Source organism: Cyprinus carpio, unplaced genomic scaffold, assembly GCF_018340385.1.
Source record: "Cyprinus carpio isolate SPL01 unplaced genomic scaffold, ASM1834038v1 S000006643, whole genome shotgun sequence".
NCBI lineage: Eukaryota > Metazoa > Chordata > Actinopteri > Cypriniformes > Cyprinidae > Cyprinus > Cyprinus carpio.
This window is the reverse complement of record NW_024879270.1, coordinates 1,046,351-1,065,724: the sequence shown is the minus strand read 5'-3', so window position 1 is coordinate 1,065,724 and position 19,374 is coordinate 1,046,351. Positions and strand designations below refer to the sequence as shown.

The 19,374-nt window shown below is 36.5% G+C and overlaps 1 protein-coding gene across 3 annotated transcripts in view; it reads right to left on the bottom strand.

Annotated features, from left to right (window-relative positions):
- crfb4 (cytokine receptor family member b4) overlaps positions 1-18,375 on the bottom strand; it is a 45,180-nt gene extending 26,805 nt beyond the window's left edge. Inside the window, exons 1-4 of one of the 3 annotated variants that reach the window (XM_042755131.1) lie at positions 18,214-18,371; positions 18,096-18,100; positions 17,148-17,265; positions 16,655-16,821 (exon numbers count right to left, since the gene is read on the bottom strand). In XM_042755131.1, the coding sequence (XP_042611065.1) occupies positions 16,655-16,821; positions 17,148-17,221 (241 nt within the window). In that variant the 5' untranslated portion in view covers positions 17,222-17,265; positions 18,096-18,100; positions 18,214-18,371. Of the gene's footprint in view, positions 1-16,654; positions 16,822-17,147; positions 17,266-18,095 lie in introns of all 3 variants that reach the window. The other 2 variants (XM_042755130.1, XM_042755132.1) reach the window with 2 other exon arrangements.
- Between the last annotated feature and the right edge of the window lie 999 nt (positions 18,376-19,374).

Sequence of the window (19,374 nt, the reverse complement as noted above, 5' to 3'; positions counted from 1 at the left end):
CACATTTTATTTATCTATCATAACATTTATGTAGTTTTGTTCACTTGGCTGTTTCCTTATAAAGGTCCAGAAATTTGACAAGTTTTTTATCAGGTGTCTTTTGTATAACATATCTTTATTGAGTTTTTACAAAGTTTTTCCATAAAATCTTGCTTGTAATAGACACAAATCCACCAACTTTCTTTCTTTACTGGACAAAGAGCAATCATCTTCATACATACTCAATACACATAATACAGGAGTTAGAGGAATTGGAGAGGAAGTAAACTGAGAAACATACTGAGTCACACCAACACAAAACTTCTGCACCTCCTCACATTTCCACACACAATGGAAAAGTTTACCTTGAAGCTTATTGCATTTAAAACACAGATCAGGGATATTAGGGTTAAACTTATTTACTCTTACAGGGGTTTCTCATTACCTAATTATACTGTAAGAGTCTCAACCAAGAGTTCAAAGTTTGTGTTTGTGCATTTAAACAAATTGTATTCCAGTCATCTGATGAAATATCCATATTTACAGCATATCTTGGATCCATGCTTGTCTTTTATTTTCAGAGCTTTCTTTATGATTTCCCCTTAGTATGTTATATTATTGGGTATCCGCCCTTTAATATAGCAGTCTTGCAATGTGAATGTTTCCAATATCGACATTGGGGGGAGTTGTGTAGAATTCTTAAACGTGTAAAAATAAAACTTCTACAAACACTTAAAAAAGTGTTTCTGAGGTATGTGAAATTTCACTACAAGATTATCAAATGACATTAATATATTATCTTCATACAAATCTTTCAATCTAATCATGCCCTTATTCCTCCACAATATGAACCATATATCATTTTTAGCAGGGCTGAAATGATCATTTCCCCAGATAGGAGAAAAAGGGAAAGCACTGGGAGGTCTCCAAGATATTTATGGGCTTCGTACCAGATCACAATAGAATTTTTTACAAATAGATTATCTGTCCTTTTTTTTTAGTTCTTTAAGGGGTGCTGAGTATAACAAGTAGAGCTGAAACAACTAATCGATTTAATCGATTAAAATCGATTATTAAAATAGTTGTCAACTAATTTAGTAATCGATTCGTTGCTAAATAATTTTTATTTGCCGTAAGCGGCTCATTTCGTGCATATTTTAAATCTGCGGTGACCAAAGTGTGGCAGTAATGAGCCACCGGAGGTTTTACTCAGCCAGTACAGCAGGAGAAGTAGCGAATAGCCAATAGCTGGCCTCGTTTTATGTCACGTGCTTCCCGCACAGCGTCTCTCTGCAGCATTCAGCGTGATGGGTGAGGCAGGCGGCAGTGGAGTAAGCTCGAGTAAGAAAAAGAAAAAAGCGGAAGATAAAACTAATCGGACGAAGTCATCCAAAGTGTGGGAGCAAAAAGAGAGCAAGCCTAACTGTTAAGCCCTGAACATTTGGACATGTTGACCTTTTTGCACTGCAATGCAAAGTTTTTCTCAAATAATGAGTGAATAGTGTTCTGCCTCATTTCCCACAGGTAGTCGATTTCCTGTCAGTTCAGGCATAAGCTGTTTTGTTAACATTTTATCGCTTTATTACATTTTTGAATTTTGCACTGTTATAAGGACCACTACATATTTAAATCCGATGAAAATCACAGTGTGCAAAGACTTTTATTTGTGCAGATTCTGCAGTACAATGTTGTTTGCAAATGTTTAGTCGTGAAAGCTGATAACATTGCTTTTTAACAATTAACATTTAAAGCTTTGTCGTTTACCAGTTCATAATTCAGGTTATGCAGCCTAATTATGACTGAATGAGAGAGGTTAATGTTTAAATGTATTTGAAATGCACTTTTTTCTAAGTATTCACTGCTCTTTTTCACACAGCAGTGTTTTTTGTGTGTGTCCAATTTTTTTTTCTGGACAACCTTCTGATGGATTTTACTTTAAATTTTACTTTAAAATGTGAGTTCCATTCAGGTTTCATGCCATTGGCACTTTATTGGAAGGATTGTTTACAATTTCACAGCATAAGCTATAAAGCTGTTTCCCAGGTATAAGCTGTGTGTTTACAGGAAAAAAATAATAAAATGCAATTTACTGCAATTTTAATTCTGTTTTATTCTTATTCTTCGTGATAATATGTTCTGAAAGATTCCTTAATAAGCTTTGTTCGGGGTGTTAAACTACTTTAGGAGCCCTAAGGACTGCCATGGTGAAAACATTATTTGAAATCTCCTTGTGAAATTTGCTAGAGTATGTATGGGTCAGTGTTTTGATTGCAGAAGAGTTCGACAAGGGATAAATAACACATAATAAAACACAACTCCAGGTATGTTTTTGATGAGGATATGACAATGCAAAATGGTTAAAATCTCTAAAAAGTCTATGTTGAATGATAAAGACCCTTTGTTAATAATTTACTTGGGGAAAAAATGGGCTAAACTAAAATATAAGTACATAAACCGATTCATCGATTAATCATAAAAATAATCGACCGATTAATCGATTATCAAAATAATCGTTAGTTGCAGCCCTAATAACAAGCTGTCGAGTGTCAAGCCTTTTGCGGCCAATTTTTCAACATGCAACCAAGACACAACGGCTTCACTACAGAACCATAACAATGCAGCCCTCAACTGTGCAGCCCAATAATACCAAAAGAAATTAAGTAGTTGGAGCCCTCCCCTTTCATAGGGCAGATATAGTTAAGAAAGTCTTAGGGCCCTATTTTAACGATCTAAACGCAAAGTGTAAAGCGCACGGCGCAGGTGCACTCAGGGCGTGTCCAAATCCACTTTTGCTATTTTAACGTCATAAAAACGGTTGGCGCACCCGGGCGCATGGTCTAAACGGATTGTCCCTATTCTCTTAATGAGTAATGGGTGTTTTTTGAGTGTAACGTGCAATAAACCAATCAGAGTCTCATCTTCCATTCCCTTTAAGAGCCAGTTGCGCTCGTGCCATGATGGATTTGCTATTTACAGGCGGAATTTGCCAAGCGCAAAGACAGAACGCGTCTCCGAGATGAAACGGAGCTGCTCGTGTTTGAGCAAATAGATAGCCTTATTCTGATACATGTGATGACTATCCATTATTACATGTAGCCATTTTTATATTTAATTAGCCTACAAAAATTCTTATGCATTGCAATCCTTTAATTTTTAAATGTTTGTGTGCTGCTGTGCGTCCCTGTGTTTAATAAGCAGCGTGTACGCGCGTTGTGTACCCGCCTATACTAACACGCTCTTTAAATAACAAAGAAAAAACATTGCGCCAGACTTTAGACCAGGTTTGAGTTGGTCTATGGCGCAGTCTATTTTCAGCTCCTTAAAATAGCAATGGACCTGAACACACTTTTTTTTAAATCCAGCACGCCCATGGGCACACAAATGGGTGCAAATGCATTTGCTAATTAAACGATGTGGCGCTGGACGGGAAAATGCGAACGGCGCCGGACTGAAACTAGCAAACACACTTGCGCTGCACATTGCGTCGCATTGTGCCGGGAGTATGATAGGGCCCTCAGTCTTGGATTCCTGTTCCAAATAAAATTAGAGATAAGTTTTCTTATTCTTAGAAAAAAATGTTGGGGGAGGGGGAAGCGGTATTGATTGAAAAACATAAAAATTTAGGTAGTATATTCATCTTAATCACGTTTATTCTTCCCATTAAAGAAAGAGGCAGTGTCATACATCTAGTCGTATCTTCAGATAATTTAGCCATCAAATGTTCATAATTAGCTGAACTGAGGAGGCTTATTTTAGGGGTTATTTTAATTCCTAGATAATCGAAACCATTTAGAGCATTTACAAATGGGTGACTCACTTTAGGATTTAATCTCTCTTGTCCATTGAGAAACATAATTGAATACTTATCTTTATTTACTTTAAATCCAGAAAAATTGCCAAAAAGGCCAATAAGCTTTAAGAGGGATGGGATAGATTTTTCAAGTTCTGATAGAAATATGATGGCATCATCAGCGTATAGGGCATTGCGATGTTCTAAAGCTTCTGTATAATACCATGTATACCATGGTGTGATTTTATTGTTATTGCCAGAGGCTCCATAGGTAGTATAAAAAGTAGAGGTGAAAGTGGTCAGCCTTGCCTAGTACCACGACTAAGTTTAAATGAAGGTGAGATTAGACTGTTAGGGAGTACCTTTGCAGAAGAATCAACTAAAACAATTTCCATCCATCTGTGGAAAAAGCCACCAAATCCAAATCTTGCTAGCACCTCCATTAACCCCTTACCAGTATATGTATCAATTGATGTAGAACCCTCTCGAGTCTCATTGCCAAAGCTTTAGCAATAATTTTGGCATCTTCATTTAAAAGCGAGATTGGCCTAAATGAACCACACTCCACAGGTGACTTTCTTGGCTTTAAAATAAGAGTTATGAGGGCACTCCTCATCGAAGGAAGAAGATAACCTTGTTGAAAAGTTTCCATATGTATCCAATAAAGGAGATATTTCTCTTTAATCATCTATTGTTTAAATTTATTAAATTTAGAGCAAGTATACCCAATCATTTGACCCCTAATATATGCCTTAAAGGCTTCCCATCGAATAGTTGCAGAAGTCTTATCAGTATTTGTAGCAAAGTACATGTTTATTTGTTCACCAACAAATTTAATGAAGTCAGGGTTCTGCAGCCAATTAGGATGCAGGCGCCATCTAGAGGAAACTTTTGTTAATTATGACTCTATATAAAAAAAATGAAGTGGGAGAATGATCTGACAAAACAGCACTATCATATCTACAGCTGTCTATATTCGGAAGTAAAGAAATTGGAATTAAGAAATAATCTATCCGTGAAGAGGTTTTAGACAATGATGAAAAACAAGAATATTCCTTTTTTGAGGGATTTAATGTTCTCCAGGAGTCACATAAATTTAAATCTTTCATAAACTGTTTAATTTTGTTCCTGCTTTCAGAGTGAGAGCTATCCATTCCAGAAGAGCGGTCAAACAACGGGTCCAAGAGTGCAGATAAAGTCACCGGCTATTATGACTATACCTAAAAGAGAGGCTAGCAGTATAAAAAGATATTCAAAAAATGTTGGGTTATCCTCATTTGGGCCAGATTAATAACTTTACTCATATAGCTTCCCTGTATTATCACATATATACCGGCCTTGTCTGTAATACTTTTATTTATTAAAAGGGTGCAGACTTATGTATCAACACCATAAGACTTGGCCATCTTCTTTGCACATTCGATAGCTCCTCTTTGAGTAAATGAGTCTCCTGTAAAAATACTATGGAAGATTGCAGTTGTTTAATCCTTGTCATAACTTGTTTAAGTTTAACCATTCTGATCATCCCCCTAACATTCCAAGATGTGAACTAAAGCTTATTTTATGAGATTTTCTTTAAATTAGGATAGATTGTACAGGTGCATCTCAATAAATTAGAATGTCATGGAAAAGTTTATTTATTTCAGTAATTCGACTCAAATTGTGAAACTTGTGTATTAGTGTTGTCACGGTACCAAAATTTCAGTATTTGGTACCGATACCAGTGAAAATCCACGGTTCTCTGTACCAATTTCGGTACCAAAGCAAAACACAAAAATATGCTAATTAAAAAAACAAAACAAAAAAAATAACTTTTTATCACTAAAAATAAAACCAATGATATTCTTTATACTTATTTACAATTCTGTTTAGTTTTTCTACAAGTTATATAATTATGAAAAACAGTAAACAAGTTTCACCCATATTTAATTTCTTTTAATTAATAAAATTTAAACACATTTTATTTTTTGTTAAATAAAGGGGATTTGCTATTAAAATAAAACATGGAAGAAATATTGTGTGATTTATTTCTTTAAAAAATAAAGTTTTATTAATTTTTTCAACAGTAGTAGCAGTATCACATACATTTTATTAAATAATAGTTATTTTTATTGTTTATTGCATTATTGTTTTATTTAAATTTTATTTTTTATTTTTGCAGTGTTTCCCACAGCCTTACACTCTATTTGTGGCGGCACTCCCCCGCCCCCATATATACACACACACATATATATATATATATATATATATATATATATATATATATATATATATATATATATATATATATATATAGGATGATGCATAGTTTTGTGGAAGTCCCGGGAGTCTCCCGCATATTGATAGCGGCTCCCTGATGCCCGCAAATTAGTTAGAATCTCCCGGAATCTAGAGCGAGCGAGCAAGAGCGCGCAAAGAAGAGACTGTGTTTCAAATCGTGTAGCGCGCGCACGGCAGAGAGGGAGACGGAGCGAGAGACCTTGAGTGTATGTGCTAGTGTGCGTGTGTGCGAAGCGCACGTAAGACAGAGAGCATCCTGATTGGCCTGTTTCGGCAAATCAACCAATCAATTGTCAGTGTGGGCGGGCTTTTATCTGTCTTCTCCCGAACCAAATTAATCATTTATGTCTATCTAGAAACAGGAGCACAATGGCAGAGGGAGAGTGCAATGGAAAATAAATAAAAGCAGTTTACATAAATAGTATAAGCAGCTTATGTAAATAGTAAAAGTAATCTACATATTTAAACATAATTAACGAATAATTGCACAGGCCTATAGCTTATAGAAATAATATTTTATGCTTTTATATTTTTTAGTAAAGTCATGTTCTGTGGTGAAATGTCATATCCTTGTCCTCCTTCCCCCTTTTTTTTGGAGGGGGGGGGGGGGGGGGGGGGGGTTGGCTTCGGGATACCTCCCTGAAATGACTTTTTGCAGGTTGGGATGTCTGTATATATATATATATACACATATTTATATATATACACATATATATATATATATATATATATATATATATATATATATATATATGCAAATTCATTTTCTGCCAGCAGGAGGCGCTTTAAGAGCGGGAGAGATACAGGATTCTCCGGTAACGGCTGCAAAGCAGCGCTGAGATCACAAACGCTGCCTTGTCAAGCATTACATGCAAAATGAAATGAAAATGAAACCGAAAATTTTCTAAATATAGTCGGTTTCCTTCTGAAATACAGTGATATAAAAACACCCGCAACGGTTTTTGATTTTGAAACGTGCAGTGCTCATGTTTATTCAATAGTCAAAGCCTTTTGGAAAATCTATTTGTGGCGGTCAGTTTTGATATTATGGCCACCACTTATTGCCGCCACAAATAAATTAATGTGTGGGAAACCATGGGTTGCCGTGAATACCTTTAAATTGACACTGGTTTTACTCAAATGAAACGGTAAAATGCTTAAGTGACTCTGAACAGTTCTGGTGATGTTGTTTATGTATTAATGTCCTCATTGAGACGGCAGATGCTGAAATTACTGCAAGCGTCATGCGCCTCAGTCTATGTAAAGTAAAGTCTCTGCCCTTCATTCATTCACACAGAGACGCGCAGAACATGCAAGATTCATATTTCAACCAACTTTTGCGCTTAACATTTACAGATACTGGTCCATATGGAGATTTGATTTGATTAATTTATGCTAACTTTGACAAATTCCGTGACTGTCCATATTAAAATCTAGGTTTCATTTTCATGACTGGATTTTGAGATTCCGTCCGCGTTTTCTGCTTCGCGGAAATCATAGCGCTGTATGCGTCAAGAACCGGGTTGACCGTGTACTCGGTACCACTGGTACTTGAAGAAACTTGGTACTGTGACATTTTCATTTTTTTAGTACCGACTTGGTACCGAAGTACCGGGTCTTTTGACAACACTATTGTGTATTAAATAAATTCAGTGCACACAGACTGAAGTAATTTAAGTCTTTGGTTCTTTTAATTGTGATTATTTTGGCTAACATTTAAAAAGAATTTTTTTATATAGTTTGTTTAGTATGTTTCTTTATGCCAATAAAAAAAAACATTTTTAGTGAATTGCTGGCCTTCTGGAAAGTATGTTCATTTACTGTACATGTACCTAATACTTGGTAGGGGCGCCTTTTGCTTTAATAACTGTCTGAATTCGGCGTGGCATGGAGGTGATCAGTTTGTGGCACTGCTGAGGTGGTATGGAAGCCAAGGTTTCTGAAATCAGTTTTGCTGGAAAATGAAATCAGCATCTTTAAATAGCTATTCAGCAGAAGGAAACATGAAGTGCTCCAAAATTTCTTGGTAAATGGGTGCAGTGACTTTGGCTTTCAAAAAACACAATGGACCACCACCAGCAGATGACATTGCACCCCAAATCATCACAGACTGTGGAAACTTAACACTGGACTTCAAGCAACTTGGGCTGTGAGCTTCTCCACCCTTCCTCCAGACTCTAGGACCTTGGTTTCCAAATGAAATATAAAACTTGGTCTCATCTGAAAAGAGAACTTTGGACCACTGGGCAACATTCCAGTTCTTCTTCTCCTTAGCCCAGGTAAGACGCCTCTGACGTTGTCTGTGGCTCAGAAGTGGCTTAACAAGAGGAATACGACAACTGTAGCCAACTGGTGGCTCTTGATGCCTTGACCCCAGTCTCAGTCCATTCCTTGTAAAGTTCACTCAAATTCCTGAATCGATTTTGCTTGACAATCCTCATAAGGCTGCGGTTCTCTCGGTTGGTTGTGCATCTTTTTCTTCCACACTTTTTCCTTCCACTTAACTTTCTGTTAACATGCTTGGATACAGCACTCTGTGTACAGCCAGCTTTTTTGGCAATGAATGTTTGTGGCTTACCCTGCGTGTGAAGGGTGTCAATGATTGTCTTCTGGACAACTATCAGATCAGCAGTCTTCCCCATAAATGTGTAGCCTAGTGAAACAAACTGAGAGACCATTTTGAAGGCTAGAGTTGATTAGCTGATTGGCATGTCACCATATTCTAATTTGTTGAGATGAGGTGGGTTTTTGTTAAATGTGAGCCAAAATCATCACAATTAAAAGAACCAAAGACTTAAACTACTTCAGTCTGTGTGCACTGAATTTATTTTAATACACAAGTTTCACAATTTGAGTTGAATTACTGAAATAAATGAACTTTTTCACGACATTCTAATTTATTGAGATGCACCTGTACATCTTTATATCAGGGTTCCCACACCTTGGTTCACTTCAAATTCAAGGACCTTTCAAGGACTTTCCAGGTCCAATACCCTCAAATTGAAGGACTTAATGTGGGGACACATTTCAAGTGAGAGCAAGGTTACATCGTGTTATCTTGTAAGATACGTTGTTTCAGTTTTCATGTCTCCAACACAACTATGCAAAAAAAGCTTTTTTGTGTGCATTTATTTTTGGCCATATGACAGAGATCTGATATTCTATTTGTCGTATTTCTGTTTTGCATAAAACTGAAAAATATTCAGTACATCCTATACTTTATTCTAAAATGATCTGATATTAAATTTTGCATGGATTTTATTGAAAAGCATTTAGGCTCATGTAACCGGAAGTTTTAAGATATATGAATATACTTTTAAGTTTTTCTTGCCTCATGGGTTTACATTATCTTAACAAGCAAAAGAATTCAACATTAATTTCACGGTGTGTCTGTGAAATGTTGAGTCATGTAGGGAGACCATATTTTAGTTTTCCAAAAAGAGGTCAGCGGTCGTGGGCAGGGTGGGGGGCTGGGGTGTAGCTGGTTGGTGGTTAAAGTAGTGCCCAAAGTAGCACAATAACCATATCACAAATATCAAAACTGAAGATATGTCATTTCCATACCAAAAATACATATTTTACAGTCACCGTTATGCATATTGATCATAAACAACACTTAAAAGCTTCCTACCTGTGGCCCTCCTTCACAAAACTTAACATCTGTTTTATCATAGGTAGAATGCAAAATGTTTCAATACAAGCATTTCAGTCAAATGTAATTAAAGCAACATTTCAAACATTTAACCCATGGGGGAAAATCAACACATTAACAGTTTTAAAGTACCCAAATTCTATAGGAAAAAAATGCAGACTTGGCAGCCCTGCATTTAACATGAGCTGCAGGAGTCAGATTTCACTAATCACAGGTTGAGAGGAATGAGAGATGGCTGATAGACTATGCTGGAGGATTTGCTGCTCAACAGATCCTGAGCTCATTGACAAATATATGATCTTCCTTTACACAGTGCGTGTGATCGCAAAATCAAAAGTGACATGAACAGAGAGAGTTCATTTAAAAGAGATTTAAATACTCTGCATATTGATAGTGGCTCCCTGATGCGCAAAAATTAGGCAATATTAGAATGTTTGCGGGAGCACTGGACACAAAAATCATGGGAGCAGGCTGTAATGGTCAGAAATTCAGTGGGAGCGGGATTAAGATTAAGCTGAATCCCAGACATTTTTTTAGGTCCAAAGAGAGGACATATCCTGGAAAAAGAGGACATTTGGTCACTCTTTTGGTCATACAACACAAAGTACCTCAAGCGGGAAACACGTAACGTAACACGTATTTGTTACGTAAAGAGGACATGTAACAAGCCAGTATGTAACACGTCACAAACTTTGGTCATACAACACAAAGTACCTCAAGCGGGAAACACGTAACGTAACACGTATTTGTTACGTAAATGCACGTAAAATTAACTTAGATGTTTATGTAAAAAAGATGATTTGATATCAAAAAGGGAGCAGTTAAAGAAAACTAAGCGATTAGCTAAAAACAAAAACAAAAACTAATTGGAATTGTGTGAAACTCCTGGCATCACTCTGTAGATTTTTGAACATTCACCCCAGAAAGGTCTTTCAAATTATATAGTTGAACACTTCGAAGAAAATAGACATTAACAATGCGTCTAATTATCTTATTCTTTCCTGCATTGGCTACTGTCATTACGGAAACAATGAGAATTACCACATTATACCCAGCAGAAAACAAGGTGTCTGCATATCAAAAGTGAAAAAAATTTTTTTAAACAGCATTTTTAAACAGGGAAAACTGACAAACCTCCTTTTAAGTCCTTTATGCTTCAGCTGCACTCTGTATTCCCTGTATGAACTTTTCGACATCAGACGGGTCTTCAAACTCACTCAACTGTCAGATGAATTTTGGCTGGGTTAACTACCCCATAGTTAATGTCCAAGGATCGCTGTCACTGTTTAACACTGTCAAATCGTCTCCTCTGACGAAGCAGAGAAGAAAGAAGAAAGAGGTTAAGAAGAAACTTAACCTCTAGTTCACCATACATAATTCTGCCTTTCGCCCTGGCAGCACGCATCACTCTGAATTTATCTTGAAAGTTCAGAAACTTCATGATCAGCACTCTTGGAGATGATCGATTGGATTGTGGCCTACCAGGTAGCCTGTGCGCTCTCTCTATAATAGGCGGTGCAGGGAAGGTTTCAGGACCCAGCGTTTCAAGCAGCCATTTTTCCAGGAAGGCAACTGCATCTGGACTTTCCACCTTTTTGGTAAGATTAACCAACCTGAGGTTCGATCTCCGCAGACAGTTTTCATGATCATCAAGCTTGCGTGTGAGAAAAGCAATGTGCTTAGATGCTTCTTCCATATTGCTCTTTTCTGAATTAACCTTCTATGTTTCTGATGCGCTCTTCGGCATTGCATGGCGGGAAAGTACTTCTACTTATAGAAAAGCTCTAAAAACTGCTAGATCTATTTTTTATCTCTCTTAGAAGAGAACAAACACAACCCCAGGCATTTATTCAATACAGTGGCTAAATTATAGAAAAATAAAACATCAACAGAAGCAGACATTTCCCAAAAGCACAGCATTGATGACTTTATAAACTTCTTTACTTCCAAGATTAATGCTATTAGATCTCAAATCTCCCTTTTCTGTCAAAATACTAGAAAAGGCAGTATCCTCTCAGCTATGTTCATTCTTAAAGAGAAATGATATCTCTGAGGATTCCCAGTCAGGATTTAGACCGTATCATTGTACTGAGACTGCTCTCATCAGAGTTACAAATGACCTCCTCTAATCATCCGATCATGGTTGTATTTCTCTATTAGTACTACTGGATCTTAGTGCTGCGTTTGACACTATTGACCACAATATTCTTTAAAGAAAACTACAAAATTATGTTGGCATTAGTGGAATTGCATTGTCATGGTTCAAATCTTACTTATCTGACCGTCATCAATTCTTAGGAGTAAATAAAGAGATATCATATCAATCACAAATAAAGTATGGCGTGCCACAAGGCTCAGTACTAGGACTGTTGTTTTCCATACTTTACATGTTACCAGAGACAATTTATAAGAAACATGTCACTTCCTCAACTATATAAGGAAAACCCGTAACGGCAAAGATGGTGGTTGTATGCACATGTCCCGCCCCTCCCGCTGGAAAGCCAATCATCTGCATTTAACAGTCAAGCCGGGAAACATTTAAGCCTATCGTCTGGTTCCACTGACGCATGTGCACAGTTGAGGTTTTGCGACAGCGGAGACGATTTGGCGACAGCGAGTTGTGGTGTGTGCAAGATCAGATGGAATCCACATAGAAGAGGGTGATAACAACGTGAAGGCACCGGACTACTGTCTTGATGCTAATGTTATTTTTGTCCGCCAAAATACGTTACTGTTTGAAAAGGCGGCAGATTTGATATGCAGTGTATGTGTGTTGTGTAAATATAGATGGCAATGTTATATAAATTGTCTCCGGTTATATGCTGACTGTATCCCTAACGTCAATAAGCACAGCATTTCAAGGGTTTTTAAAAAATAATTTTGTTTAACAGAACACATAACGTTATACAATGAGATTACAAAAAATTCTGTCCATATCAGGGGTAGACAAAGCAAAGAAAAAGAAGAACAAGACACAAGAAAATAATTCAAAAATATTGTACTGTACACTGATAAAACAAATGACATTGAGCATTTGTTTAAGTGCTTGGCACAACACCGGCATTCTGGATAGAGACGTAAATGAAGTTGGTGTCGTGAACCCTTGCGCATGCGTAGTAAAAGTATTACCTGTGGGGAAAAAGGCGTTTTAAACCTTATTTTGGGGCAAAGTCATCAAACTTTTTCAGCGATTTTTATCATATTTTACTGCTGTTTCTATACATGCAGTTTTTATGTCCCGGTGACCAGTGAAAGTGCAGTTCTGACTCACTGCCCATTCATTTAGATAGGAGCCTGGTCTTGTTAGTCCGAAATAGCTGCCCGGAGGCATTGCCAAGATGGCGGCTGAGTTGCACGACTTGCCTTAAAGGACTTTGATGTTACCCTTGGGAGATATCATCAAGAGACATGGTGTTAGCTTTCACTGTTATGCTGATGATACTCAGCTCTATATGTCTATGCAGCCCGATGAAACATACCAATTTGCAAAACATACAGAATGCATAGTTAATATAAAAAACTGGATGACTAGTCATTTCCTACTGAAAAAAAAAAAAACAGAGGATTTAATTATTTGACCAAAAACCTCTGTATGTAATAACCTAAAACACTGTCTAACACACTTGATGGATGCTCTGTTAATTCCTCGTCATCAGTTAGGAACCTAGGTGTGCTATTTGACAGCAATCTTTCCTTTGAAAACCATGTTTCTAGCATTTGAAAAAGCGCATATTTCCATTTGAAAAATATATAGAAATTATGACCTATGCTCTCAATGTCAAATGCAGAAACATTCATTCAAGTGTTCATGACCACATGGTTAGATTATTGTAATGCTTTATTGGGTACTTGCTCTGCGCGCTTAATTAACAAACTCCAGCTGGTCCAAAATCAGCAGAGTTCTTACTAGAACCAGGAACTATGACCACATTTGCCCGGTTCTGTCAACTCTGCACTGTCTCCCTATTGAACAACGAATACATTTTAAAATCTTGCTAATTACTTATAAAGCCCTGAATGGTTTAGCTCCTCAATACTTGAGTGAGCTCATATTGCATTACAGTACTTCACATCCGCTGCCATCTCAAAACTCTGGTCATTTAAAAATACCTAAAATATCAAAATCAACTGTGGGTGGCAGGTCCTTTTCCTATCTAGCACTCAAACTCTGGAACAATCTACATAGCTTTGTTCGGGAGGCAGACACACTCTGTCAGTTTAAATCTATATTAAAGACCCATCTCTTTAACCTGGCATACACATAATACACCATCACATTTCTATAATTCAAATCTGTTAAAGGATTGTTAGGCTGCATCGATTAGGTCAACTGGGACCGGGAACACTTCCCATAACACCTGATGTACTCGCTACATCGTAAGAAGAATGGCATCTACACTAATATTAGTCTCTTTCATTCTTATTCCGAGGTCACCGTAGCCATATGGATCCAGTCTGTATCCAGATCAGATGGTGGATCAGCATCTAGAGACTTCTACAGCCCTGAATGTCAGCGGAGACCATGTCAACTACAGTAGATGCGACCCAGAGACAGATCCCCTGTGAAAACCTCATCACCTCGATGACCATCGGCACAAGACCACAGGAACCAGACAAGTCCTCTGCACCTGTGCTGCAGGCTTGAATTAAACCATGCCATGCTGGTGTCATCTGGCCAGAGGAGAACTGGCCCCCCGACTAAGCCTGGTTTCTCCCAAGGTGTTTTCTCCATTTCTATCAACGATGGAGTTTTGGTTCCTTGCCACTGTCGTCTTTTTGGCTTGCTTAGTTGGGGACACTTGACTGATTGCACAGACACTATTGGAAAAGAACTGAACTGTCAATGAACTGACTTTATCTGGAAAAATGACTCTTTGTCATTGTCTTCTAGCATTATTGACAAACTAGTTTGCTGTTTGACACTGATGACATCACTGAATCTTTAATGAACTCACTTTATCTGGAAAAAAGTACTCTTTGTTATTGTCTTCTAGCATTATTTACAAACTATTTTGCTGTTTGACACTGTTGCCACTGGAATATATGTATACTGCTTTGACACAATCTGTATGGTATAAAGCGCTAATAAATAAAAGTGACTTGACTTGCCTTGCCTTGACTTAAATTTAGGACTGAATACTGAGGTGCATTTTTTGTGATCAAAATAATGTATTATAAATATTAAAAGTATGACATTGTTTAAAAAAAAAGTATTGTGAAAAGATCTATACAAAGAAAATTAAATTGAAAGAACAACTATGGTTTATTTTTTTCTTTTTCAGAACATCCACTGTGCAAATTACTTCATTATCTCATGTCTTCTCCCCATCTTCTTCTAAAATAATGTCTTTTATTGTCCTTGGTCCAGTTTGGTTTACATTTCTTGATTCCAGTATAGTAAAGGCGGTTAGCAAACTGTACGAGAAGCCCAAAGCTGCATCACGGCTAGGACACCTGAACACTTGAAGCATCATTCTGTACTTTTGTGCTAAAGTTCCCAATGGCATTTTTCAGCTTTAAAAATTAACAAAATGGCGTTGATGCATTTGAAGCTGCATGAAAACATGGAGATATTACAAAGCCAGTGTGCGTATACACTCATAGAAAACAATCCAGTTTGTATTGCACTTATTTGAGTAAAGCACAACTATACTTTTAATTTTCTTGGATAGACCTCGATGAGTAACTTTTGAGGATGTCTCCTAAGAAACCAAAGAAAGAACAAGAAAGTAATGACAACTGAAGAAAGCTCTACATCATAGGGGCGGATTTCTTTTTCTGCCGGTGGGTGCTTGGCACACCGACACCTCCCAGTTCTTCAGTTACAGAAACTAAGCTATAAATTCCCATGAAACATAATGACATCTTCAAAAAGGCAGCCTATTTTTATTATTATTTTATTTTATTTTTTATCAGTATGTGTGTTCCCTGGGAATTGAACCCACCACCTTTTGCACTGCTAACGCAATGCTCTACCACTGAGCCAAAAATACACATACTTTAACTATTGCTTTAAGATTGGAAAAAGTAATTTCACAGTTGGTACACATTGATCAGACAGGATTTATTCAGAATAGATCTCTTGTTGATAATGTTCAGAGACTTCCGAATGCAACTTTGTCTGCCTCTCAGGTGGACATCCTTGTTATTGATGTTTCTTTAGAGGCCAAAAAGGCCTTTGACCGAGCTGAATGGCAATGCAATTCATACATATGATGCAGATGATACCATGCTGTATTTGACTAATCTGACTAATATAGACCAGCCTTGATGACTTTATTACAGGAGAACAGCTATAAAGCTAATGTGAATCTGCGTATTGCTATGCCTCTCAGTATGGCTGCTACTCGACTTCCCCTTAAAAATTTTCCATTTTCTTGGAGTACAGATAAATTCACATATCAGGGATTACAAATACCCAGGGATACTTTTCTATTATTGTATATAACTTAAACTATGCTCCCTTACTTAGAGTAGATCTCTAGATTATAACAAAATAACTGTTTTATTTATTTATTTATTTTTATTTTGTTTTATTCGGTTTACCTGTGGCACTGTGGGATTGTAGGGTTGTGTTGTAGGGTTGTATGGGAAGATCTGTTCAAACTAATTTGTATGTTGTACTGTATATCTCACAGTAAAACTTAATAAACAGCATTAAAAAAAACACAATATGCTTGAATTTTAATGTCTATGACCTGCTTAAATAATTTCCATAACTCAAATATTGTATTACAGCAATATACTGTAGATCCCCAATGACTGTCATAGTATGGGAAAATAAAATACTATGGAAGTCATTGAGGATCAGAAACTCTTTGGTTACCCACATACTTAAAAAAACTCTTCTTCTGTGTTGAACAGAAAAAAAGCTTGAGGCTTTTTTTTCTAGGTAAATGGCAACAAAGTCAAAATAAGCATAAATGTATAAGATGATAAATTGAGTGACTCACTTATTAAATCCACCGTTAACTCTTTAGTTTTCACCCAATCAGAAGTCTCTCCATGTAGTTCTGCCCGAACACGAAGTTGGTAAGTTCCAAAAATGGAAACGCTATCAGTGAAATCACAGCTCAGTGATGAGCTGCTTAGACATACTGGCTCATACTTATCCCATCCTCTACAGGGAGAAAATTAAAAAAACAATTAACATAACAAAAATGAACAGCCATCCACCTAGATCAGCACAGCTTCACACACAGACTGCTTCTAAATCCTTTGTACACCACTGCTTTCCTTCATGATTAAAATTGGACTTTCACTTTTGTCTCTTTTCAAACACAGGTCTCTTTTTTAAGACCTGAAAAGACATCCTGGGATTTAAAACAGGTTTTAGTATAGAATTATTGTCAAGCTGCTGCTGCTTATGCTAAACTAACCTACATTTGTTAAAACCTTCTTTAGGGCACTTATCAACCTTGACCTGACTCTTGACCAGTAACTTACTTCTTTTCAGCAGTGTAGGTGAAGGGTTTATACATGGTGCTTTGTGGTGGATCCCATTCCAAAACTAGTCCCATGTTCAGAGATATCACTCTCACATTCTCAGGGGCTGGAACCTTCTCTGACAGCAATCAAACACAAACATATAGATATTTAATTAAACGGCTGCCACAAAGGTTTACTAAAATACACACTACCACAACCAAGCGAATTGTGCAGCGACCAATAAACCAATAAAAAATAAATCAAAACTATATTTCCTAAATAGATCTTAACTTAATACAAATTAAAAACACAAATAATACAATGCATTAAAAGTTTGTGCCTAAAGTGTAGTATAGTATTACAGTTAGTCCAGTTATAGTACTATAGTTATACTGTAGTTAGTACAAAAATGTGTCTGAATCTCTGTTGACGTGAATCATCCAGTAATACAGAAACAGGAAGTTCAGAACATTTACTGTCAGACACAGACATGTTTTTCCCGTAACATACTGCTTAATACCATGACTAAAGCTTGATAACAACAAAGCAGTATTAAAGAATATGAACTATTAGCTAAATTTTTTTTTATTTTTTATTACTGAGGTATATTCTTAACTAAATACAAATTAAAAACACAAATAATACAATGCATTAAAAGTTTGCCTAAAGTGTAGTACAGTATTACAGTTAGTCCTGTAATAGTATTATAGTTATAGTTAGTCCAAAAATGTGTCTGAATCTCTGTTGACGTGAATCATCCAGTAATACAGAAACAGGAAGTTCAGAACATTTAATGTGAGACACAGACACGTTTTTCCCCTAACATACTCCACGACTAAAGTTTGATAACAAGAAAGCAGTGTTAAAGAATATGAATTATTAGCTAAAAGCTTTATTTATTTATTTTTTTAATTACTGAGGTACATTCATTCGCGTAAAGCCTGTTATATTACGAATAAAACTTACCTGTTCTGACGCAGACGATATGAAACAATAAGACCACAGTCAAACAGGATAAAACGGTCATCATTCTTCTTTAAAAGAGCAGGATCGCCGTATAAAGTTCATATACAGTTGTTCTTACCGTATGTTTGCGCTTTGAGAGCTCGTATACAGTATGTCGTTTGTTTACTTGTATTTGAACAGGCGAAAGTACAGAGAACCTAACACGCACGCAGGTTTACAACAGTACTGAAGCTTACGTTGACTAGAAATCAGCAGCGGAAGTGAGAATGACCATGAAAGAGAATAATGTTTCTTCCACGACGTGGTGAACTAATTTATATAGCCAGAGGTGGTGCTGGAACCTGGTTTTGTTTTGTTTGTTTTTTTGCCCTAAAGGTTTAGGCATTGGAAACCTGAAATCACAGAGACTTGTAGGATGGATATTATATTTGAAAAGTAAATAAATTGCAGTTATATCACTGTATCCCAACGGCGTAGGTTTGCTTTTGACATTGGTGGCGACATAACCCCCCCCCCCCCCAATCATTTTGGCAGTTTTGTAGATCTTTGATCACAGTTTCATGTCACCTGTCTTCATTTATAGCTTATGTTTGCCAACATATTCAAAACTCCTAGACAGTTTTTTTTTTTTTTTGTATGTTAAACAGACAATAATTACACAATTTTTATTTAGTGAACCAACAACATCAGCACCAGAGTGTTGGTTGTCTTTATCACGCATCACTTTATTTTAATATTAATTGAATTGGACCCAGGATAATTTTTCTTTTCCATAACACTGAATGTGGTAACAAAGGTAATAAAGAGTTGGTTATTATTATTAACCCTCATGTGGTGTTCAAAACCCTAACACCTGTGGTGTTCCCGGTCAAAAATGACCGGCCCATAAAAAAAAGCTTATAAATCACTCATTATACCATATTTTCACCCAATCTTGGATTCAATCTTTGTGTCAACATGTTCTCTTTCAATTAGGACTGGTTTTATATTTTGATTTGCATCTGAATAATCATAGACCTCATTTATTTGAGAGTAGGCATTTCATTTTTTGAGTAATTTTTTTTCAATTTTTGAACAATTTTGGAAATATTAAATAAAATCTGAAGAAAATTGGTATTGTTGATCACACTAGTCAACTTAAAATTTTCAATAGGAATTTTGTTTTGAAACTTTTGTTTTGTAAAAAATATGGCACATAGTCACACTTGTGGTGTTCCCGGTCAAAAATGACCGGCCTATAAAAAATAGCTTATAAATCACTCATTATACCATATTTTCA